General features: G+C 37.0%; 1 protein-coding gene across 4 annotated transcripts in view; it reads right to left on the bottom strand.

Annotated features, from left to right (window-relative positions):
• USP45 (ubiquitin specific peptidase 45) overlaps positions 1-26799 on the bottom strand; it is a 77096-nt gene that overhangs the window by 35530 nt on the left and 14767 nt on the right. For all 4 annotated transcript variants that reach the window (XR_002477599.2, XM_021665520.2, XM_064360819.1 and 1 more), the window contains 4 exons: positions 14766-14908; positions 14282-14377; positions 9144-9274; positions 2092-2179 (listed from right to left, as the gene is read on the bottom strand). Coding sequence is in view for 3 of the 4 variants with exons in the window: in XM_021665520.2 (XP_021521195.2) it covers positions 2092-2179; positions 9144-9274; positions 14282-14377; positions 14766-14908 (458 nt within the window). In the remaining variant the exon portion in view is untranslated. The remainder of the gene's footprint in view (positions 1-2091; positions 2180-9143; positions 9275-14281; positions 14378-14765; positions 14909-26799) is intronic.

Here is a 26799-nt window from a genome sequence, read left to right as displayed (position 1 = left end):
ATTTCAATTAGCTTAATAAAAAAGTCAAAAGACAAAAATAGAATTGTGATACATGATGTTTTGTAGAAGATAGAGTAATTAATCCTTATTTTTAAAGGAAACTTTAAAGAATATATTAGAGCTCTGATTTTCTCTTTACTGAAAACTGGTCATTAGGAATACAGAGACAGTGTCACACAACAATTAAAACACAGGATTTTTGTTGTTATTGTTTTCTAAGGTAGGCTCTTGCTCTGTTGCCTAGGCTGGAGTGCAGTGGTGCAATTACAGCTCACTGTAACCTCTGCCTCTCAGGTTCAAGCGATTCTCATGCCTCAGCCACCTGAGAAGCTGGGATTACAAGCGTGTACCACCACGCCTGGCTAATTTTTGTTTTTAGTAGACACATAGTTTCACCACATTGGCCAGGCTAGTCGCAAATTCTTGAGCTCAAGGATCTGCCCACCTCAGCCTCCCAGAGGGCTGAGATTACAGGCATGAGCCACCACACCCAGCAGAATTTTTTTTAAAAAAAGGAAGGTCCATCTTGTCTAGCACTACCTGTCACAAGCATATATGCACTTCACTAAACACTTGGCTGCTTTTATTACATATTACCATATAGATTAAGAAGTATATTTGCCTTGAATGAAAAACAGGTTTTCACCTATTATTCCAATTATGATTGACAGGGGCTGCCCACAGTGCTGTGCTCACAGAAGAATTGTGAGGCTGAACCCAGACTCACCTGGACTGTTAGCAACAATCAGCAATGTCTTCTATGAGCAAGGAGGAGGAAAACGGAGAGTGTGTGCTGTGTATCTGACCTTAGTATCTTGCATTTTCTCTGATAAACTGAATCCTATGTGCATAGGGAGCCCCTCCCCAAAAGAAGTTGAATTTAACTAATTTAACATTAAAGTCAATAAATAGCTAATCAATTAGGAGATAGGCCTACAATCAACACTGTTCGGGGAATCTATCCAGTCCATGGGCAATTCCTTTTCTGAGAAATGTACTCTCATCCAAGTGGCTGGGACTCCTCTGTCCTAGCTATAAACAACTGATCCATGAGTAGAATCTAATCCAACATGGAATAATGAAGTTTCTCTCTACTGGGAATTTTAAAATCAAGAATCATGAACAGCCAGTATAGTTTTTACATACCTGGAACTATGACATGCAAATACTGCTTGGTCTGCATGGAGATAAATGAAGAAAATCTACAGAGCCAGAGAAACTAGGAAAATAAGAAGAATGCTTTCTGGATTCCTGACAACCTTCCTGTTCTTACATCCCCCAGGAATATCTCCCTGCACCTTAAGATTTCTTTTTTAGACAGAGTTTCACTCTATTACCCAGGCTGGAGTGCAGTGGCACAATCTTGGCTCACTACAACCTCCACCTCCCAGGTTCAAGCGATTCTCCTGCCTCAGCCTCCCAAGTAGCTAGGATTACTGGCACACGCTCTACCATGCCTGGCTAACTTTTGTTATTTTTGGTAGAGACAGGGTTTCACGATGTTGCCCAGGCTGGTCTTGAACTCCTGACCTCAGGTGATCCACCTGCCTTGGCCTCCCAAAGTGTTGGGATTATAGGCATGAGCCACCACGTCTGGCCACAATTCATTTTTATTTAAGGTAGTTTAAATTATTTTATTTATAGCCAAAGGGCATTAACTATGGCTGTAAAAGGATAAAGGCAAATATCTTACAGAAGAAAAAATATCTAGAACATTTATTTTTAAAATTATTAATAAACTGTACTTTTAAGTTGTAGTAGAAATTACTTCCTTAGTTTTTGAGACAGAGTCTCACTCTGTCCCCCAGGCTAACGTGGTGCAATAGCACCATCTCAGCTCACTGTAACCTCCACCTTCTAGGTTCAAGCAATTTTCCTATCTCAGTCTCCCAAGTACCTGGGACTACAGGCATGCACCACCATGCCTGGCTAATTTTTGTATTTTAGTAGAGACAGGGTTTCACCATGTTGGCCAGGCTGGTCTCGAACTCCTGACCTCAGATGATCCACCCTGCCTTGGCCTCCCAATACTTCCTTAGTTTTGTATCCTCTTCTTGAAGACAATATATGATATACATAAAGAAACCTGACCTTTGTTTCTTCTGTCCTCACTGCATCCAGAAGATAATGAAGAAGCTCCTGACTGTCCTGTTGCTGGAAATCTTTAAATCGAGGTGCCCTGTGATTTAAAAACAAAAGAGGAAAGAAAAAAAGAATAATCATTCCATGGTTCGTCAACACTCTTCTCTAAATGCACTTGAAATAGCAGAGTTATTAGTCAAGTGCGGCAGCCCACACCTGTAATCCCAGCACTCTGGGAGGCCGAGGGGCAGATCACTTGAGCTCAGGAGTTTGAGACCAGCCTAGGCAACAAGGTGAAACCTCCTCTCTACCAAAACACACATGCACACATACAAAATAGCATAGAGGTAAAGATGCAGTTTACTACTTTTTCAACTAAATATATGAAATGTGATTACTGTTCCAATTAGGGTGTGATCTTAAGTGTGCACTGAGAACAATATGGCTATCATTTATTAAGCAACTACTATATGTGAAGCACAGTATTAGTAGTTTTTCACATGTTAAGGCATAATCCTCCAACAACTTTGTTGGGATGTACTGTTTTCTCCAACTTACACATGAGGGCTCAGAGTTATTGTTTAAATAATTTGCAAGGTCATACAGCTAGCAAAGAGAACACACACAAAAAAAAACAGTATTCAAACCCAAGCCACTGTGATATATTATCTTCCTACCTTAATGAAAAGAAAAGCAATAGAGTGTTTATATTAAATAAAGGACTATAAATTGATCTGCCTGTGAATATATTTTTTAAGGACTTGACAATTAAATTTCCTCTGTATTTAATTTAATAAAAAGATTAGGCTGGGCACAGTGGCTCACGACTGTAACCCTAGCACTTTGGGAGGCCGAGGCGGGCGCATCACCAGGTCAGGAGATCGAAACCATTCTGGCTAAAAAGGTGAAGCCCCATCTCTACAAAAATTAGCCAGGCGTGGGGGTGGGCACCTGTAATCCTAGCTACTCAGGAGGCTGAGGCAGGAGAATCACTTGAATCTAGGAGGCAGAGGTTGCAGAGAGCCGAGATAGCACCACTGTACTCCAGCCTGGGTGACAGAGTGAGACTTCATCTCAAAAGAAAAAAAAAAAAAGGCCAGGCGCGGTGGCTCACGCCTATAATCCCAGCACTTTGGGAGGCCGAGGTGGGTGGATCACGAGGTCAAGAGATCGAGACCATACTGGTCAACACGGTGAAACCCCGTCTCTATTAAAAATACAAAAAAATTAGCTGGGCGTGGTGGCGCAGGCCTGTAGTCCCAGCTACTTGGGAGGCTGAGGCAGGAGAATTGCTTGAACCCAGGAGGCGGAGGTTGCGGTGAGCCGAGATCGCGCCATTGCACTCCAGCCTGGATAACAAGAGCGAAACTCCGTCTCAGAAAAAAAAAGAAAAAAAAAAAAAGATCAGGTACTATTCATGGAGACATTGACATAGTAAATATTTGGTTGATTTCAGTAACTTTAAAAAGTAAACTATAGTAAACTCCAATACTAAAATGAACATTTTGCCTCAAGTGCAGACAAGTATTAAATCTAGAAAGCATTCTGACATAAGATGAAGAAATAATTCTGTCAAAACACAAAATGAGAACATATTATAGAAGACAAATTTACAACTATAGTATTTACAACATATCTCATGTGATATACAAAACAGCACTGTTCAGGAATTTATAATTAATATAAGTTCTATTTTATGCTTGAGAAAACTGAAAAATAAGCTAAGTGCCACTAACATAACTGTAAGTCTGTTGACGGAGTGCAGTAGTTAATTTATTATTTTTATTTTTATGAGACAGAGTCCCGCTCTGTTGCCCAAGCTGGAGTGCAGTGGCACAATCTCAGATCACTGCAACTTCCAACTCTTGAGTTCAAGTGATTCTCCTGCCTCAGCCTCCCGAGTAGCTGGGACTACAGGCACCCGCCACCATGCCCAGCTAATTTTTGTATTTTTAGTAGAGATAGGGTTTCACCACGTTGGCAGGCTGATCTCAAACTCCTGACCTCAAATGATCCACCCACCTTGGGCTCCCAAAGTGCTGGAATTACAGGCGTGAGCCATCACGACCAGCCAAGTGCAGTACTTTAAGCGTTATTCTTCATTATCTCAGGATAAATACTCATCCTAATAATACCAAGAAAGTGAGTCCCTGACTGCTAAAACATTAACTGGTAGTCAGTCTAGCCTGTAAAAGGAAACACCACTCCAGCCACTCTTGCTAAGTAGCAGCACATAGCAACATGTTGACAATACTTTACTACCCTGATGGGCTCCCATCCTGCATGTGGTGAACAGAATCTACCTCCTAGATTAGAGATGAGGACAGAAACCGAGATGGACACATATTCTAATTCTATTTGGACCTCCATAGCTGGCATCAGGAGAGGCAGAAACTGCAGGACCCTACACTTGTACATTCCAAGGAAGGCCAGTGAAGTAGCAGAAGACTAGGATAGGGAACAGGAGAACCCTTCAGAGATCTTCACTAGACAAGGGGTAGGTAGGAGGAGGGAGCAGTTTATGGCTTTCAAAGCAGACAGCACAGGAACGAAATCATTTCTGAACAAAAAGAAACTGCTTTCATCATGTCTCTGCCTATAGCTGCACCTTAACCAATGCAAAAACTAAAATTTAATAAACTTAGATTTGTTTTTTTCGTGTTTACCTAGGAATGGGCAAAAAAAAAATCACAGAATGATTTATAAACCCTATGGTGGAACCGATCTGAGCTACCCATATCAAGAGACACTTTCAAACTTATTAAAGGATAAAAAGAGAAAAATCACCAAACATATGAAAATATTCAGCCTATTCAAACTAAGGAGAACACTAAATACTCCCAGGAAATGTACTTTAGTAAAAGTATTACCGTAAGAGGAGAGAACTTTTAAAAACCTCAAGGTGTAAGAGAAAAACATGTATAAGCATAAATTAGGAGACTGTCAAGAAAAAGAAATTTAATCAACTTTTATGTTCATCACAGCACTATTCACAATAGCAAAGACATGGAATCAACATAGGTCCCCATAAATGGTGGAATGGATAAAGAAAATGTGGTTCATATATATCATGGAATACTACACAGCCATAAAAAAACGAAATCATGTCCTTTGCAGCAAGCAACATGGAAGCAGCTGAAAGCCATCATCCTAAGAGAACTAACACAAAAGCAGAAAACCAAATAAAAGAAACAACAACCACAAAGTTGAAGACCTTGCTCCCAAATAAGGCTCATCACAAGTGGTCAAAGTATCTGATAATCACCACTGGAATAGAAACTTCAAGAGATGGGGTAAACTTTCAAAAAATGAGCACATATACATGATACGGATAAACCACAAATTATGCTAAGTGAAAGAAGTCAGATTAAAAAAAGAGTACACACTGTATGATTCGATTCCTACAGAATTCCACAAAATGCAAACTAATCTATTGTGACAAAAAATACAGGTAAGGGGTATACCACACAGGAATGGAGTTTGGAGGAGAGGTTCCAGAGAGAGGAATTACAAAGGGGCCCAAGGAAACTTTTGGGGATGATGGATACACTCATTATATTGAATGAATGTATATGCATATATAAAAATATATATACACACAAAATGTATAGATATGTCAAAACTTATCCAATAGTACACTTGATTTTTCAGAGAGACAGGCATAACAGGAGTGCAGTGACACTAACAGTTCACTGTACACTTGAAACTCCTAGGCTCAAGCGATCCTCCTACCTTAGCCTCTAGAGTAGCTGAGAATACAGGTGTGTGCCATCACACCTCTGGCTAATTTTTTTTTTCATAGAGATAGAGTCTCCCTATATTACTCTGACTAGTCTCAAACTACTGGCCTCAGGCAATTCTCCCACCTTGGCCTCCCGAACTGTTGGGATTACAGGCGTGAGCCACCATGTCTGGCCCTAGTGTACACTTTAAATATGTACAATTTATTTTATGTCAAATACACCTCAGTAAAGTTATTCAGAATATCCATCAATACAATTCAGTATTCTAACAGACAAAAAAAAATCCACGATTATTTTAATAGATATGAAAAAGTATTTGGAAAAAAAATCCATTTCTTGATAAGAACTCCCAGAAAAAAGAAAAACTAAGAATAATTGGGAATCTCCTCAACCTGATAAAAGGCATCTATGAAAAATCTACAGTTATTATCACACTTATGTGTGAAAGACTGAATGTTCTCCCTTTATTATCAGGAATAAGGTAAGATGCCCATTTCATTATTCTAACATTGTACTGGCAGTCCTTGTTCATTTTCTTTTTTCCAAGAAGAGTATTATTGCAATATGTATTGGTTGTCCTTGCCGGGGATATAAGAAAAAGATACAGATTGGAAAAAAAATAAAACAATCTTCATTTGCCAATGACATTATTGTCAACATAGGAAATATCAACGAATCTACATAAAGCTAATAAAACTAGCAAAGCAAGTTGAGTAGGGTAGCAAGAAACAAGGTCAATATACAAAAACCAACTGTATTTCTCTATATTAACAATGAACCATTGGAAATTACATTTTTAAAAAAGTACCATTTACAATAAATAGCATAAAACATGAAATTCTTAAGATAAATCTAACAAAATATGTGCAGGATTTGTATGCTGAAAACTATACAACCTTGATGAGAAAAATCAAAGACCTAGAAAATTGATATCACATATTAAAAGATTTAATATTGTTAAGATGTTGATTTTCCCCAAATTGATCTACACATTCAAAACAATCCCAGCTGACAATCTGGTTCTATAATTCACATAAAAAAGCAAAAAGAAAAAAAAAAAAGAAAAGAAAAAACGGCCAGGTGAGGTGGATCACACCTATAATCCTAACACTTTGGGAGGCCTAGGCAGGCGGATCACCTGAGGTCAGGAGTCTGAGACCATCCTGACCAACATGGAGAAACCCCGTCTCTATTAAAAATACAAAAAATTAGCTGGGCATGGTGGCGCATGCCTATAATCCCAGCTACTTGGGAGGTTGAGCAAGAGGAATGCTTGAGCCCGGGAGTTAGAGGCTACAGTGAGCTATGATCGGGCCACTGCACTCCAGCCAGGGCACAGAGTGAGACCCTAAAAAATAAAAATAAAAATAAATAAAACTCTTCAAATAAAGTTTGATCTAGTTATTCTACTTCCAGGAATTTATCCTACAGATGCATTTCTGCAAGTAGTGTATACACACAAAACAAAGTTATATACACATGTACTAACATGGAAATATGTATAAAACACATTAAGTAAATCAAGCAAGTTGCAAACGATTTGCATATATCTGTGTATGCATAATTACTTTTGGAAAGAATCAGATAATAGTTACTTCTGAGGCACAAAGATAGAGAGGAGTTTGAATTTTTATCTATGAGTGCCCATTATTTTAATAATAATTTTTTAAATGTTGGCCGGGAGTAGTGGCTCACACCTGTAATCCCAGCACTTTGGGAGGCCGAGGCGAGTGGATAATGAGGTCAGGAGATCGAGACCATCCTGGCCAACATGGTGAAGCCCTGTTTCTACTAAAAATACAAAAAAAAAATTAGCTGGGCATGGTGGTACGTGCCTGTATTCCCAGCTACTCAGGAGGCTGAGGCAAGAGAATTGCTTGAACCTGGAAGGCTAAGGTTGCAGTAAGCCAAGATCACATCACTGATTCCCCAGTCAGGCAACAGAGCGAGACTCTGTCTCAATAAATAAATAAATAAATAAAAATGTTTATAAACCTTTATAATCAGGAAGAAAATTATATACAACCAGCTTTTTCTGGCAAAGTCAGAAACAAATTTCTACAGCATATAATACCCTAATACATTTTTAAAAAATTTCAACTTTTATTTTAGATTCGGGGGTACATGTGCAGGTTTGTTACCTGGGTATACTGTGTGATGCTGAAGTATGAATGAGCCCATCACCCAGGTACTAAGCATAGTACCCAATAGTTTTTCAACCTTTCCTCCCTCAATCTCTCCCACCTCTAGTAGTCCCCAGTCTCTATTGTTGCCATATTTATGTCCACGAGTACCCAATGTTTAGCTTCCACTTATAAGTAAGAACATGTGGTATCTAGTTTTCTGTTCCTGCATTAATTCACTTAGGATAATGGCCTCCAGCTGCATCCATGTTGCTGCAAAGAACATGATTTCATTCTTTATCATGGCTGGGCTAAAAACGTTTTAACTCTGTGAGACACTCATGCCTCTGAGACTTTTGCAGGTTTTTGGTCTTCCAGCTTTGAAGAAACATCATTTGCCAACCAAATGAAACATACACTAAACCCTCTATTTTGGACTATATTAAAAATACCATGGCATACATTACTAGTTTTAATTAAAATGAGCTTTTAAAGTCTATAGATATACAAAAATGCAAGCTCATATTTAAAGAATTTTCCTTCTACGTATTTCAGTAATTATGGACTGGACTAGCTTGTGAGCTCCATGAGGACAGGGTGCATTTTTAATGCAATATATATTGTGTACCCCTGGATTACAGCCTCATAAAAAGCAAGCTCTCTATTTTTTATATAAATGAATGAATGCATTAAAGTCAAGTCAGATCCTTTGTGTGTTTATTTCCAGGCACATAAGGACTTGGTTTTTAAACATAGTATAATACCTTGAGAAATTCACTTAAACTGTATTTGCCTCAGAGCTCATCTTTAAAAATAAGAAAGCTAGATTACATGATATCTCACAGTACTTCCTAGATTTTACAACTCTATGATTTTCTTACTTTATGGTATTACAACATAGGCATTCAAGTCAGGACAGACCTCAATTTGATTCTCAGTTTTTCACTCAGACTAGGTGAGCCATTTAATTTCTGTCTCCGTTTCCTTATATATGAGGATAATCCACTTCTTCAGAGGACTGAGATATAATTTTCATAAAGCATAGAGCTGTAACTAATAAATCTTAGTTCTTTCTTGATAGTCTGGGCAATAATAGGAAAGTTACAGTAAGAATGAAACTATTCATCTTAAGTGATTAATACATTAGTATTTTGTAACTTATAATTAGTTATATTAAAAATGTAGATGCACCCACTTCTGACAAAGCTGATTAAAAAGAACTTTAGGAGAAAGTGGTCCTTTTTCAGTCTCCTTCATGCTGTGAAGAAACAGGAACAAGGCTGAGGTCAGTGGTCCAGGCCTTGAAAGTTCCACCACTAATGGGTCCTTTAAAAACATGATCAACTCTATGTCAATAACATATTAAAAATCTATGAGTTACACTTTGCTTAAATAACAGCAACTATATTGCCTTAACTGTATTAAGAAACTTTATTATTTCAGAAATAAAATTAAGGCATAAAAATGGAAAACAAAAAACCTGCCTTGAAAAACAGAGGTATTTTCATATCATCTGCCCTTTGCTTAATAAAACTATTAGCTCGAATGATGTCACCAATCTTTAGTTGCTTGTCACTGTCCTTTAATGAACTCTCCTATAAGTAAAATCACTAATCTACTTAATATTTGTACAACTCCACAAATAATCATACATTATTTGCTAGTAAATTATACTTACTAGCAAACCTCCACACCTTTCTTTTCCCCAAATATTTTACTAGTAAAATAAGGAATGAGGAATTATGTGACAAAATTAGCATAACATCTCCCTCTTTTAAAGGGGAGAGACATAAAGCTTGACAAAAGCAGCTAACATTGGGGGACGGATTAACCCACTTAATTCTAGAACTTTTTCCCCCTCCAAATCTGGTTTCTAAAATATTATCCCCACCAATAATCCTTTCTCCTAAAGGACAAGGAATAGAAAGCAGATCCCAAATATAAACTTGGGACATTAAAGAATTTTATCTTCCAAGACAACTATTGAACATGTTTTCTTATTTCTATATTCATGAAATACCTCTTACATATGTATTTCATACCAACTATACTTAAAAATCCACCATAATCACAGAAAGGACAGGCTATAATTTTCCATAGTTTTTTTTTTTTTTTTTTTTAAGAGACAGGGTTTCACTTTGTTGCCCAGGCTGGTCTTGAACTCCCAAGGCTCAACCAATCCTCCTGACTTAGCCTTCCAAGTAGCTGGGACCACAAGCATGAGCCACCACACCCGGTCAAAATTACAGAGAACACAAGACAGGCCTTTTTTTTTTTTTTTTGAGACGAAGTCTCACTCTGTCACCCAGACTGGAGTGCAGTGGTGTGATCAGCTCACTGTAACTTCAAACTCCTGGACCCAAGCAATCCTCCTGCCTTCACCTCCTGGGCAGCTGGGACTACAGATGCAAGCCACTATATCCAGCTAATTTTTAAAATTTTTGTAGAGATTGGGGTGGTGGGGGGTCTCACTTTGTTGCCCAGGCTGGTCTTAAACTCCCGGCTTCAAGTGATCCTCCCACCTGGGCCTCCCAAAACGCTAGGGGATTACAGGAATGAGCCATGGTGCTTGTGCTTCCATAGCTTTTGAATATCAAAAGTGTTTTTCTGGGCTGGGTGCCATGACTCACACCTGTAATCTCAACACTTTGAAAGGCCAAGGTGGAAGGATTACTTGAGCCCAGGAGTGCGAGGCCAGCTTGGGCAATACAGGGAGACCCCATCTCTGCAAAAAAAAGAAAAATAAAAAATTAGCCAGGTGTAAGCGGCACGTGCCTGTGGTTCCAGCTACTCAGGAGGCTGAAGTGGGAAGATCCCTTAAGCCCAGGCTGCAATGAGCCATGATGGCGTCTCTGCACTTCAGCCTGAGTGACGGAATGAGACTCTGTCTCAAAGAAGAAAAAAAAAGTGTTTTCTCTTCTGCTGTAAACCTAAAACTGCTCTAAAAAATAAAGTCTTTTTTTAAGTGTTTTCTGCCATGTTAACTAAAAGTTACCTCAAAGTCAAAAGTAAAATCTAAGGCGATTTTAAAGTTCAAGTACCAAGTTGTACTTCCCCTATTCCCAATGAAAGCATTTTTTAGAATAAAAAACCTTCAGAATGAAATGAGGAAATAACCTCAGTTTTAAAAAGCACATTAAGGCCAGGTACAGTAGCTCATGCTTGTAATCCCAGCACTTTGGGAGGCCGAGGCAGGGGGATCACTTGAGGTCAGGAGTTCGAGACCAGCCTGGCCAACATGGCAAAACTCCATCTCCACTAAAAATACAAAAAAAAAAAAAAAAAAAAAATTAGCTGGGTGTGGTGGCACACATCTGTTGTCCCATATACTCAGGAGGCTGAGAGGCAGGAGAACTGTTTGAACCTAGGAGGCAGAGGTTGCAGTGAGCTGAGATTGTGGCACTGTACTCCAGTCTGGGAGACAGAGTGAGACTCCATCTCAAAAAATAAATAAATAAAATAAAAATTAAAAATACACTTAAACTTTGAAAATAAAAGTTTGCTGAAATCGCAAGGATGAATTTCACATATAATGTTGATTTTCTGAAAAGCCAAATGCATAAGAATGCATACAGTAAGATTCCATTTATATGCAGTATTAAAATAGGCAAACTATCCTGTTAGAAACCAGGTTAGTGATTACTCATGTGGGTTAGGGAAGTAATGAATGGAGGGGAAACTGAAGGGGCCTTCCAGATGCTGGTAATGTTACCTGAGCAAGGTGTTAATTACACAAGTGTGTTAGCTGTGAAAATTCATCAAGCTGTACACTCATGATATACATCTTTAAGAATAGTTTCAGGCCAGGTGCAGTGGCCCATACCTGTAATCTCAGAACTTTGGGAGGCCAAGGAGGGCAGATCACAAGGTCAGGAGTTCGAGACCAGCCTGACCAACATGGTGAAACCTGTCTCTACTAAAAAAGAAAAAAAAAAAAAACAATAAAAAAATTAGCTGGGAGTGGTAGTGGGCTAATTCCAGCTACTCAGGAGGCTGAGGCAGGATAATTGCTTCAACTGGGGAGGCAGAGGTTGCAGTGAGCTGAGATCACGCTATTGCACTCCAGCCTGGGCAAAAGAGCAAGACTCCATCTCAAAAACAAAAGCAAAAAAAAAACACACCAAAAAAAACCCAATATTTTCATTAAATACAAAGAATATTTTCATTAAATAAAAAGTTTTCCAAACACATTGTTGATATGCATATAAATATTAAATTGAATCCAGCAGCATATAAGAATAACATATCATAACTAACTGGGGTTTCTAACAGGAATACAGGATACATTTAACTTGTGAAGAAGCAATCGATGTAATTCACCACATTAACAGAATAAAGAAGAAAAACCATATGATCCTCTCAATAAACATGGGAAAAGCACTTGACAAAATTCAACATACATTCTGATAAACTTTCAGAAAACTAGCAGTGGAAGGGAATGTCCTCAACTTTATAAAGAACACCTATGAAAATCCTATCTTCATATGTAATAATGGGGGAAGGCTGAATGTTTTTCCCCCTTATTTTGGGATTAAGGCAAGGATGCCTGTTCCCATCATGTCTATTCAACATGTTACTGGAGATCTGAGCCAGCACAATAAGATTAAAAAAAAAAAAAGGGAATATGGACAAAAGACAAAGATAAACTGGTGATTCAAAGGGCAGTAACCTCAAAGAATAGTCCCACAGCTCAGTTCAACTTTATGCCCTAAAAACGTAAGACCTACAATTGAAAATTACCCTGTTAGAATGATACAAACCTAAAGTTATCAACTGCAGTATCTAACTGGCATATAGCAATCCTGAGACACAGCTCTGCAAGTCAAGTATTTAAACTCAACATCCAGTTGCATTTAATAGGAAATCACATTTAATAGGTCTTTGTAAATGACTAAGCAATAACTTACCTTTAGTAGTTTTAAGGATCTCACTATACTTTATTTAGAATAGGACACTGGAATCTACCATTAGGTTTTTAAGGGGCTTAATAAGAAATGTTTACAGGCTGCCTTTCAACACTACACACACACACACACACACACACACACACACACACACACACACACAGTAAACATATATATATATACATAAAACAGGAGGCAGCTTTGGAAAGCAGTATTATATATATAACTAACATACTGTTACATATATAATACTACTGTCTTTCAAAGCTATATATAAATAACAGTAATGCCTTTCAAAGCTGCCTACTGGGAAAACAATCTACATTAGGCTAAGCATTTTTAGAACTCTTTGTTTTCAAAAGTCAGATCATGAGCTATTTATATAGTCTATCTTATACACACTCATGCTGATCAATTTTTCACTAAAATTATCCTTACTAGTATCAATACCCCCCAGCCAAAGTCCATCAGAAACACACCTATCGTTAAACTAGGTGGGTTTATTACTCGTGGCCATGAGGGAGAACACATGGCATGGGGAACTACAGGTGTCCTAGTAAGAGGGCGCTATAAAGACCCTACACAGGATTTAGGCTCTGGCTGAGTAATATTCAGGAAGCAGAGGTTTACTCTAGAGTGAATGCCCTCAGAAAGCAGAGGTAATTCTATTATTGGACATCTCAATAAATCTTATATATTGTGGCAGTTGGTAGGGGAGACTAAAATGAGGATAAATCCCTAACTTAGCATTCATTTCTCATTTTGGCTGAGAGAGGGTGTTTGAGATTTTCTAAATGGCAAACGAACTTGTTTTTTTCTGTGTTTAGACAAAATCATGATGTGGCCTTGCTTTCTCTCATTTCATCATAGTCCCAGAGAAACCTAGTAAGAGGTTGTTATTCTGTGGGATTATCTGAATAACATGGCCTAACTGTGGGTACCAGGCCAGCTTCTAAATATCTTTTTTTTTATTATTATTATTTTTTGTCTTTCTCACTAGCTTAAAAACCTATCATCAGGCTAGGCTTCAAAAAACCTTTTAGATGCTCACTATTAAAATTTCATCACTTTTAAAGAACAAAAATGCTAAATTTAAACAAATGTCACCAGAAACTACAAAATAGGGGTCCTAGGAATTTTGCTCAATGAAGTTAAACCTCTTTTGTTTTTTTTTTAGTATGCTTCTTTTAAAGCTACCTTAATATCTTTGTATTATTTGATCCATGGCATATTGGAACCATAACATATCTTAAAGTTATGATTTTAGAAATTTTAAATCTGATTAATTTCACAGAATGCTTTTAAATTATTTTTTAATTCCCCTGACTGCTGTCTTAGTTGACAGATCTGTGAATTAGGAAACAAGATTTTGGTAACAGCAGCTCATCTGAAAGCAGCTATTATTCAAACAGTTATACTTATTACTCACAAGCTGAGAGTCTGAGGAAGGAAAAATCTTGAGTTTTGTACTATTTTCTTTGATCTCATTCATCAGATCAGTAAGAATATAAGTCTGTGCCAAGTTCTAAAAGAAAGCAAAATTAAAGTCTTCAGATTCAGTTACATTATGCCTCTGATTTTATGAAATATGCTCTCAAAGTTTCAAATTTCATCTAGCATAGCAAAAATGTTTATTTCAAAAGACATTAAGATTTAGCTGAGTACATTTCACATTTAGTAAAGGTGACTATTACTAATAGAGCCATGGTAAAATACACAGAAGACCTTTCAGAAGCATTGTGCGAAAATAAGGTATGTGTAGGCAGGGCGATGGCCCAAGATAGCGTAAAACAAAAAGGAAACAAATTTCTAGAGGAACATTTCACAGTCATTTGACAGTCTACAGGTCAGCCAATGACCATATAAATTAAGAGAATCTTTTACATACTACAAAGCTTTCTGATGACTCTTACCTGCATGACTGCATTAAAAAAGCAGGTATTTCCTAAATTTGTAAGTCCTCTTACAGATGATAAACTTCTACCTTTTCCTCCCTTCTTTATTTCATCTGTTTCACATTTTTCTTCACAAAGTTTCATGATTCTAGAAAATGCACCTACAAGTTAGAGAAAAAATAACTGACACAAGATGGAAAGTTAAATATGTCATTTAACATAATTTATATACATTATTTAAAATTAAATTTAAATAAGATTGTCTCCTTGAATCAGTGTTCCTGAAGGGGAAGAATACAAACACAACTGTCTTTGGTTTTATACTTTAGTGCTAGAGCAATTAATTTAAACTTTAGCATACAGATCAGTACCTCACACTATATTACAGAATAAACTGCAGATGAATTAAAAAACTAAATGGTAAAAGAAAAGTCGAGAAACAAATAGAAAAGATCAAGCTTCTAAATACCATTCCCCATGAAAAGGAATAAGGAATTCTAGAGGAAAAGGCTGATTCTAAACCTAGGGCAGCAAAGACGCAAAATGAACCCATAACATTTTGCCATGCCAGAGAATAAGGAAGTGCTCAAAAACTGTGATTGGGAATAGTCAAAATACACAGGGATTTTGACCAGGCTCCCACTGGTTCAATTGAGGATAATTTGACCATAAAAATAAGTGCAGGTAGTATAACAGATTTTTATTCACAGAATGAATCTGAATTGATAACAAATTTTTTAAATAAAAGAAAAAAAAAAAAGAAAGAAAAAGTAGGGAAGAGACTTCCTTATAAGAGAATGCCAGCTAATAGAAGAAATGATGGAATTAGGAAAATCACCATCCTATGTGGCAATTTTTGTATTTTTCTTGCAACATTTCTGCAAATTTGAAAATGTTCATATTCAAAGTTTTAAAAAATCAACAGAACACCATTGAAGTACAAAAAGTAAAATATCTAAGTGTATGACACATAAGTGCATGTTTTGTGCTTGCAGATTTGTATAATTAATGCAGATCTGAAAATTATATTAGGCTGGGCATGATGGCTCAGGCCTGTAATCCTAGCACTTTGGGAATCTGAGGCAGGTGGATCACTTGAGGTCAGGAGTTTGAAACCAGCCTGGGCAACATGGTGAAACCCCATCTCTACTAAAAATATAAAAATTAGCTGGGAGTGGTGGTGCGCATGCCCAGCTACTCAGGAGGCTGAGGCATTAGAATTGCTTGAACCTGGGAGGCAGAAGTTGCAGTGACCTGAAATCATGCCACTGCACGCCAGTCCAGGTGAGAGCAAGACTCTGTCTCAAAAAAAAAAAAAAAAAAAAAAAAAAAACGAAAAGAAAGAAAGAAAATTATATTATCAGTTCATGTTTAGTAACAATATGAAAACAAAGAACAATTCCTAACATTTACTGACATGGCTGATTATTCTTCGAATCAAAATTTTAGTTTGAAGTTTGACAAGTAATTCTGAAGTTGTGAAATGTTTTAGTTTTAACTAGTTGTTCTTTTAAATTCCTTTCAGCCCTCAGATTTTTTTTTAACCGTGTCTCACTTTATAGCCCAGGCTAACATGCAGTGGCACAATCTCGGCTTACTGCAACCTCTGCCTCCTAGGTTCAAATGATTCTTGTGCCTCAGCCTCCCGACAAGCTGAGATTACAGGCATCCACCACCACACCCAACTAATTTTTGTTTTTTTTTTTTTTTTTCAGTCAAGATGGAGGTTTCACCATGTTAGACGATCTGGTCTCAAACTCCTGACCTCAAGTGATCTGCCCGCCTCGGGCTCTCAAAGTGCTGGAATTATGGGTGTGAGCCACCGTACCTGGCCAGCCCTCAGATTTTTATAATTCTTTACAATTCCATGTTTTTTTCACCTAATACTGACATACTGCCTTGCATTACTAATTAACTTTTAAATATTTGGCTGACTGATGGAAAGAGGGGAATGTCTCTTATTATTGCTTTTCCTGCCAAAGGGGTAGAGCAATGTCGTTCACAATAAAAATTCAAAACACATAAAATCTGCAAGATTAAATAGCAGAACTAGAAGTTTAGCTTCTTGAGTTCTCAAGAGGAAATAAATTAAGACACCTGCCCCACTACTGTAAACAGCATTAAAGGAGATGAATCCAAGTTGGGGTGGCCCTGTTTTAAGGAGCAGGAAGTGCTGGGATTACAGGCGTGAGCCACCGTGCCCAGCCTAAGATGTTTCTTTCATTAAGTAAATCTATGTCATGGAAAACAGTGTTAAATACTAACAACTTTTATCCCGTGCTGCAATATTTTTTATAAATCCTATTAACTGTTTTCCCCCCTTATTCCTGGTTTGCTTATTCTTTAAATGTTATTGGAATCTGTTGATATTAAGGAGCTGTTTTTAACTCCCAACTCCAGCATCCTGAGTTAAAGCAGAAAAGAATTAGGAAGATAACTCTCTTCTCCTGTCCTCCAGATACTATAATAAATAAGAAATAAACCCCACACTAGAGCTTGGGGGCAAAGGCCAGCACAATCAATGAAGCGGGTCACTGAAGTACAAACATCAGGCATGGAAAAATGGAAAAGAGGGAAGAGGCCAGGCAGTATTAAAATGAATATAAAAGCAAATGAAAAAAGCCAGTTAGTAGTTAAGAAGCATTACACAAATAAGAGGAACCCTGACATGGATGCTGGCTGGATTTGCAGACAGAACAGTCTGCCTCTTGTTTATATCTGAGACTGTAAATAGAACCTAGAATAAGAAGGGTTCAGACTCTCCAGACTCTCATTATTGCTCTTGCCAATAGCTAGTTTCATAGTCATTTTTAAGAGATTTAAGATGAGAGAGTAATTAAATCCGAGCATTACTCAATTTTTTCAGGCTGTTAACTCTGATTTTACATTTACAAAACTCAATCTCCAACAGGTTAAGTGATTTGCCCAAGGTCACAATGATAATCTTCTGATTATAAATCCATTGTCATTTTACCACCTAAATTCTCTTCAGTGATTTATGCACAATGGAAGAATTACTAAAAGACAGGTCAAGATTCTTACAGATTTGGCTATATGTAGCCCTAAACAAATATGACTCCTCAAAAGTATCTCCTTAACTTTTTTTTTGTTGTTGTTTCTTCCAAAACATGAAGCAGACTTAACATTCTTAATAAGTGTTGCCGTAATATTTTTTAGCTTATTAACATGAAAATAGAATGGGTGAAAGAAATAACCTATAGGTAAAAACTATATATATTTTATATGCTTATGAAATATATATATACATGACTCCCATTGAGCCTGTTTTAAAAAACATTAGAAAAATACATATATACACAGACACATAATTCACTTGGGAAAATACTCCCAGAAATTATATTTTAATCTTGCAAAGACAAACACATTTTAAAAACCATAATATGCAAATGATTTATGTATGTGTGTGCCACATTTATCCAACAGTTTTCAAAACATCTGGGATAGCATCCCAAAGTAAACAATGTTCATAAGACCATCTGGACAAAACTGCAGGCAAAATAAAGCATAAACATATGGAAAAACAGATTTTCCCCCTCCCTTCAGCAGTAAGGGATGACAAATGTTAAACCTAGATATATCCACGCTTCACTGTGCGATGATTTTCAGCACCACCTGGCTCTCCATGCACAGCCACCAAATATGGACAGCACTGCCAGAAAGAACATATCCACAGGGCAATGGCAATAAAAAGAGTTTATTTCATGGTTAAATAGCCACTTCACACAAGTGGCAAGGAGCTGTTTGTTGACTTTTACATGTAAATCTGTGAGAAAATATTAAAAATTAACTGTGGTATTAAACAGATAAGATAATTTAACTAGAAAATAGAATAACATCCTTTTTTTCTTTTTTTTTTGTAGGGGGGTGAGGGGATGGAGTCTTGCTCTGTCTCCCAGGCTGGAGTGCAGTGGTGCGATCTTGGCTGCATTGCAACCTCCACCTCCCAGGTTCAAGCAATTCTCGTGCCTCAGTGTCCCAAGTAGTTGGAATTACAGGCACATGCCACCATGCCTGGTTAACTTTTTGTATTTTTAGTAGAGACGGGGTTTCACTACGTTGGCCAGGCTGGTCTCAGACTCCTGACCTCAAGTAATCCACCTGCCTCGGCCTCCCAAAGTGCTGGGATTACAGGAGTGAGACACTGTGCCCAGCCAGAATAACATTCTCTAAGAGCTATTTAAGTCTTTTATTTAAAATAAAAGTACAAGTTTTACATTTTACTAAGTAGCACATTTACACAATGTAACAATTTAAATTGATTTATCAATGCCCTTTAAGTATCAGCACTATATGAACCATTATAACTGTTTACACCTGATTTCTTATTTATAATTGGAGTATAAAGAATTGATACATAAGACTTTAAGTCTTAATTTTTTTTTTTTTTTTTTGAGACAGAATCTTGGTCTGTTGCCCAGACTGGAGTGCAGTGCCATAATCTCGGCTCACTGCAACCTCTGTCTCCTGGGTTCAAACAATTCTCCTGGCTCAGCCTCCTGAGTAGGTTGAACTGCAGGTGCACACCACCATGCCCAGCTAATTTTTGTATTTTTAGTAGAGACAGGGTTTCACCATATTGGCCAAGCTGGTCTTGAACTCCTGACCTCAAGTGATCTGCCAGCCTTGGCCTCCCAAAGTACTGGGATTACAGGCATGAGCCACCAAGGCTGGTCAAGCCTTAGATTTATGATAACTGTAATATCTCAGTAAAACATTTAGAAACCAAGTATATATGTTGCACATGTGTTCACTAAGAAGCTGTCAACTAAGAGTTTATGCTTCTAGTTTAAAACAGGAATGTCTGAATCAGTCTCAATTATTTGACATACATGCAGATATGTATGTTTTAATAGAAAGTAATTACAGCTTCTACTGAAGAATTATTTTGATTGTTTTGTTTTCAGAGACAACAAATTTTTTTCTTTCTCAGTTTGGCAATGGAAACATTTTAGATCATATTTAAAACTCTCCTCTTCCTTTATAAACACAGAACCAAATACACTGAGAATGAACTTCGAGATGTTTTTAAGTATGGTGTAAGAGGACAAAGCTGCTATGACAATGAAGACAAAGTATACAATATTTTCATTATCATTTCTTTTGTTCTCCTAAAGTTCTACCCACACCTATAAAAAATGGTGTGCATAGTCAGAAAGAGTAATCACACAGTTTCCAGGCTAGGTTATTTTATTAAAAAGGATTTATCTCACCTTGGGAAATACAAACTAATAAAAAATAAAAGCAATTTAATTTACTTACTTATCACTTCTATAGTACTAACTCCGTCATCATTTACATAAAAAGATAATGTAGACCTAGAATGCAAAGAACATTGAGAGCACGCTTCCAGCACTTTGAAGTTTTTAAAGTCTTGTACCTCTCTGTAGTTTACCTTTAAGCCTATAATCAGAGTCTTCAAAAAGCAGCTGATTGAGTAGGACTGGTAAGTTTTGTATATGCGTCAAGTCTTTTAAGACAAAACTGGCTGAAATACCAGCAAAACAAAAATAAAACAGCTTGTCTAAGAACTTTAAAAAAAAAACTTAAGATACTAATCTCAAATTTTTCTAGCATAAAAATGACTCCAACACTTAGAATCCTATAATTATCTTTTTAAAAACTGAGTTCAAGGTTGGGTGTAGTGGCTCATGCCTCCAATCCCAGCACTCTGAGAGGCCAAGATGGAAGAATCACTTAAGGTCAGGAGTTCAAGACCAGCCTGGCCAATATGGTGAACTCCTGTCTCTACTAAAAATACAAAAATTAGCTGGGCATGGTGGTGTGCACCTGCAGTCCAAACTACTCAGGAAGCTGAGCCAAGAGGATAGTTTGAACTCAGGAAGAAGAGGTTGCAGTGAGCCAAGATCATGCCACTGCACTCCAGAACGGGCAACAGAGCGAGACTCCATTTAAAAAAAAAAAAAAACCAGAGTTCAAGGATATTAAATCATAAACATAAAAAAACTCAACGTACCAACAAATTTTAGGTGAATATCTTTAGAATCTTGGATAGCAAAAATGACTTTCAAAGCATAACCCCAAAGGCTAAAAACAGAAAAGCCTAATGACCTGGCAACAACGACATTAAAAACATTATGGCAAAACAAAACCGAACTATAAACAAAGTTAAATATAGAAATATGGGCACTGTTGTCAAGTATACCCTTTGTACAAGTTTTCTGGAGGGCAGTTTTGCAACAGTAATCAAAATGTATACTTTGGCCAAGAAATTACAAAAAAATGTAACCTACACAATAAAAGAGCAAATATACAAAGATACAGCTTTGTTTATCACAGGAGAAAACTGAAAACAACCAATAGTGGGTTTGTTGTGAAGCAGTATTAAATTGGTGTCTTTCTTTTCCCAAAGGTGTATTTGTGAATTGCCTTGGTTAAACCAAAAGTGGGAATACTGGTTCTTCCCTGTCTTCCCATAGGCGAGGGCGAAGTAAACTTATTTTGCAGCTAGTTTCAGAGCATATCTCCCTTAAATTACCAGCTCCGATTACTGTCCCTATTTTAGAACTGAAGCATTTTAAAGATGAAACTGAGGCATACTGCTGGTTAGTGTTGAGGGAAGATTCAAACCTGGGCAGTGTAGCTTCAGAATTCATGCACTTAAACATTATCTACTGTCTTTTATAATAAAGATGATACAATTTATAAGTGTGATAGTAGTTTAAGACACTAACAAAATGCCAGTGGCGATATAAATAGAAAAGCCATTACTCTTAGCTGCATGTAATCAGTTGCTGGATGTGTTTTGTGTTTGGATTTATAGCTTTTTTAGTCATAGTTTGTAGCAGTCCTCCTCAAATGATTCCTTAGAAAATTAGGCCTTAACATCCTAGGTACCCACTGTATGCAAGTAACTTCTCATGTATCTGGAAGGATACTAGTTATGTGACATCTTTGGGATAGTCACTCTAATACAGTGTTTGGTAGTTTAGATGAGGAATCCCAAATTAAAAACCCTATAGGTAAAAATAAATTGTTTTTAAAATGTCATTATCTTTTTGAGCCTAGTGCCTTGTATACGTTGAAACAACTATTTTTACTACTTATTTTTGAAAATGCAAATTTCTTAGGAACATGACTATCATTTTAGAGAACTGTATTACCTCTGAAAAAACAACAGACAAAAATAAATAGAAACAGGGTCATGCTATGTTGTCCATGCTAGTCTTGAACTCCTGGCCTCAAGCAATCTTCCCACCACAGCTTCCCAAAGTGCTGGAATTATGGGCATGAGCCACTGTGCCCAGCATGTATCACCTCTTTTAAGTATTAAATAGCAATCAAATTGTTACTGAAACAGGTCATAATATCCTCAGATGAAGTTTCAGATCCCAAACATACCACCACTTACTTTATTAAAAATATTAAAAAGATACAGCAAACTCATACTTCATAAAACCCATATAATTCATGTCTATTGTATACCAGGAGCATAAGCTTAATAAATTCAGCAGAATACAGTATTTTGTCTTCTCTTTCATCTTGTTAAAAATGGCATCCTACCAGTATTAAAATTATGAGCCAAATGCATTGGTTTAGAAAAGAACATGGGGATTTTCAGTCATCTATTTCACAAAAAATAAACCAATATTCAACTATACTATTTCACCAGGAATTCCTATATTCTCTAAGTATTTGTAGAACACCTCATGACATTTAAAAGATTAAAGTGAAAAATTTCACGAGCCTTTCAGAGGACACTGGCCTACTTTAAAAAAATTTTTTTTTCAAGCAGGTTTTAGGTTCACAGCAAAACCAAGCATATGTTAATGGGGATTTTCCATATTCCCCCACCCCAACACATGCATAGCCTCCCCAATTATCAACATCCCCCACCAGAATGGTTCGTTTGTTATAACTGATGAACCTGCACTGACACATCATTATCACCTAAAGTACATAGTTTACATCAGGATTCATTCTTGGCAATGTATGTTCTATGGATTTAGACAGATGCATAATGACATGGATCCAGCATTATAATATCATACAGAGTAGATTTACTACCCTAAAAAATCCTCTGTGCTTTGCCTATTCAGCCCTTTTTCTTCTCAAACCCTTGCAACCAATGTTTTTTTACTGTCTCCAAAGTTTTCTGGTCTACTTTTTAATAATACCTATTTCTGGATGGGACTCACAAAAATGCTTATTTGCCTATTTTCAATCTTGCATTATATATGACCTTTTTATTACATGTATGGGGACAGGGGAAGTAGAGGGAGTTTTGTTTCTATAAGCAAATTCTAACATCAGATGTGAAAACTAAACAGCTGTAAGCATTCTTCTGGGAACCTGAGCTGGGGTTCATCTCAACTGCTTAATGCAATTACCTAAACCAGTCATGTAGTATTAATGTAATCTGCCCATTTCTACAGCTGAAAAGAAGTTTAATCTTTAAAGAGCGAGTAAAAAGAGACAACTTGCTGCCCCACAATTCCTGTACCTTGGAACCACATAATAATTAGCTTGCCAGTTTATTCTCAAAATCTACTAACTCCCAGTTAACCATTAGCCTTAGAAATCTTTAGTTATATGATAAATTGATATTAACATAATAAATGGGCAGTTATACATATAAAAGACATTCCTATCTGTCTCCATACAAGTCAAACCAAGAGATCTAAGATATAAAATCACTGATCATCCACTTCTCTGCTTAAAACTTAACAGTGGTTCCTCACTGCCCTCAGAACAAACTCCATCCGTATAAGGCCCTTAAATATCTGTTCTTACGTACCTCAAGTCTCACCTATCACCATCTTCCACAACCACAAAACTCAACTTTTCAGCTCTCTAGACTTCCCTCAACCTATCTAGCTCTCATCAATGAGCTATTTTCTTTGCCTGGAACACACAATCCGTTCCCTTTTTGCCCAGAGAATTTCTAGATATCATTCTGCTCTCATCTAAATTGGAATATTCCTCTAAATAGAATTGGCCTTGCTCCTCCAGTCTATGTTAGATACTATTCCAAAGTGTTCTCACGGTCCCTGATACTTGCTCCATCATAGCACTATTTAAACAAGCAAGTACAACTAAGTACAATTTGTTTATATCCCTCAATAGACCAAAAGATCAGTAATGACATGAACTAGGAAGTAGATCTGTCTCATTCATGACTGCATCTCCCAACACCTAACACAACATCTGATACAAAACAGAAACTCAAAGATATTAAAAGACTGAATAATTTTGATATTAATATTCAGGATTTTGGGGCTTCAAGTGCAAAGCTTATCTATCTACTTCCTCAGTAAAAACTGGTCACATTCTATTTGGTTTAATTTAGCAAGTATTTACTGTCTACCCACATAAGAATCAAAAAGAATATAACCCACAGTCCAGTCTTCAAGGAGCCTACAGTCTTAGGAGAGAAAATAAGACACGTACAAACATAAAAATGAAACATCAAAAATGGTGTTATTAGATTCTAAAGTGTGCTGCACAGACACTGAGTGCCAAAAGAGAGATAAGCATCGGGAAAGCATCCTAGAAATAGAATTTGAGCTGAGCCTTAATGGATAAGTAAGGCTGAAGACAGAAAATATAAAGACAAATGTGCCACAGTTCAGCACTTCTCAAAGTGGGTCAGAAGACAACTTCCTCCTTTTAGAGGTACTTAAGGTAAAAAGTATTTTCATAATAAGCCCAAGATTTTATTTGCTTTTTTAAAATTCATTCTCAATTATACAATGCTGTTTTCCAGAGGCTATAAGGCATGTGATATCACAGAAGATTAAATGCAGAAGCAGATATGAGAATCCAGCTGCTTTCTCCTAAGCCAAATGCTTAAGAGATTTGTTAAAATGTAAGACAATGCCACTCATTAAACTTCTGTTTTGAAACAATTATCTTTCCTAAAAATGTGATTTGTGTTAACATGGCATAGTATTTGTTACTTTTTTTAATTTTTAGAGACAAGTCTCGGTATGTTGCCCACGCTGGTCTCAAACTCCTGGACTCAAGTGATCTGCCCACCTCAGCCTCCCAAAGTGCTCTGATAACAGGCATTTCTACAGCTAAAGAGAAGTTTAATCTGTAAAGATTGAGTAAAAAGAGAAAACTTGCTGCCCCACAATTCCCCTAGCTTGGAACCACATAATAATTAGCTTGCCAGTTTATATACTATCTGATTTTAGGATAGTGATGCCTAAAAGTAAAAGAAGAAAAGAACAAAAGAATTAATGATATGTTTTAAAGAGAGAGAGAAAAAAAAAACTTTCTGGTCATGCGTAACTTCAAAATGTGTTTAAGGTACAGGCACAGGCTTTCTTCCAATAATTATTTTTACTTGGTGCAAAAATATAAAAAGAATCTTTTAAAATCATACCCTCTCACCCAAATACAATACATACAGTTTCAGATTCATTTTGAATTATCATATGTAGGTGTTTTCATATTGCTATAGTCTTCCCAATTACCATTAAAATTACTACAAAATCATATCCAGCATTCTTACAAACCTCAATAACAACTTTCATATTTGATTTTCCAAATATCTTATAAAAATATACTGAAGCCACATACAAGGTACAGTATGGCAGACTATTACATCCAAAAACTTATTCAAGAATGCCAAGGAATATTATTTTAAATCAAACTTGCCTGAGAGATCCTGTAGTTTAACCCACAAGGATAATGACATTTTGCCCTAGAACTGCGGAAAGCCTTAAACTGACTATGTATTTTCCAAACTTTGAAAGCTCCACCCACTCTCAAACTACCTCACGAGCCCGTTCCCTACCACTCCAGGTGCTATTCATGATTCCATAAACTCAATTAAGGCTCATATTAGCGCTTCCCACCACCTGAAATTATTTCTTCTCTCATCGTCACCTGCCCAGGTTTCATCCTTTAAGGGTCAGCTTGAAAGCCAGCTCATCCATGATTCCTTTTTAGTTCCTACAACTGAACATTATATTCCTCCTTGAATATTTGAAGGACTTTGATTGTTACTTAAAACAGAAATCTTTTAACATTTACTTATATTATCATTACTTTTTACTCTTACATCTTCTTTCAGATCTTTAGCCTCTTAAAGATTTTAGGGACTGTCTTATCAATCTCTATTCCCTGAAGCACCCTAGAAATATAGACAAAATGCAAAGGAAAAAATGAGGCTTGGATAAACAGTAATCTGCCTGGGGTCACACATCTAGTAGTGACAGAGTCAAATTTGAATGCCAGACCCCCTGACTCAAAGACACGTACCGCCTTTTTTTTTTGAGACAGAGTCTCACTCACGCTGTTGTGCAGTGGTGTGATCTCAGCTCATTGCAGCCTCTGCCTCCCAGGTTCAAGCGATTCTCATGCCCCCACCTCCTGAGTAGCTGGGATTACAGAAATGTGCCACCACGCTCAGCTAATTTTTGTATTTTTAGTAGAGACAGGGTTTCACCATGTTGGCCAGGGTCTCAATTCCTGGCCTCAAGTGATCTGCCCACCTTGGCCTTCCAAAGTGCTGAGATTACAGGTGTGAGCCACCATGCCCAATCTCAAAGTTACGTACTTTCCATCATACTGTAATTTCATGCTCCCTTCCTAGCATCTTTCTTGTAATAATTATTCAAGAAATCTGTAAAATTGAATGAAAATCATACTGGTTTTGTACTTAAACTTAGGGAACCTCTAAGTAAAAAAAATCCAGAGAAAGTAATTTCTAAACTTGTACTTTCATCATCTATGGTATCATATCCCTGCCTATCTTATTATTATGGCCAACAAAACTTAATGCCAGTTTTCAGCAGACAGCATTATGATCAACTTCAGTTCCAGTAGTATTACATGTCTTTCACGCCATATTTTCCTGGTTCTTTGAGCAGAATTGGAGCTACAACTCGTATGCCTGGTGCAGAATAGAATTCAATAAATGTTTGATGAATAAGTAAATAAATAAGTGATCAAATTAATCATTTCTTCTGCTGTCCAGGAGCCTGAGTTTACCTTCTCTGGTTCCTCCTCCAGAGGAACCATACTGTCTCATTAGGGCAATGGCTAATAAAAACATCTGTAC

Source organism: Aotus nancymaae, unplaced genomic scaffold (genome assembly GCF_030222135.1).
Source record: "Aotus nancymaae isolate 86718 unplaced genomic scaffold, 86718_ANA_hifiasm-v0.15.2.pri h1tg000040l, whole genome shotgun sequence".
Classification (NCBI taxonomy): Eukaryota; Metazoa; Chordata; class Mammalia; order Primates; family Aotidae; genus Aotus; species Aotus nancymaae.
Note: the sequence above shows the minus strand (reverse complement) of the source record. Positions and strands in the feature narration are given on the sequence as shown.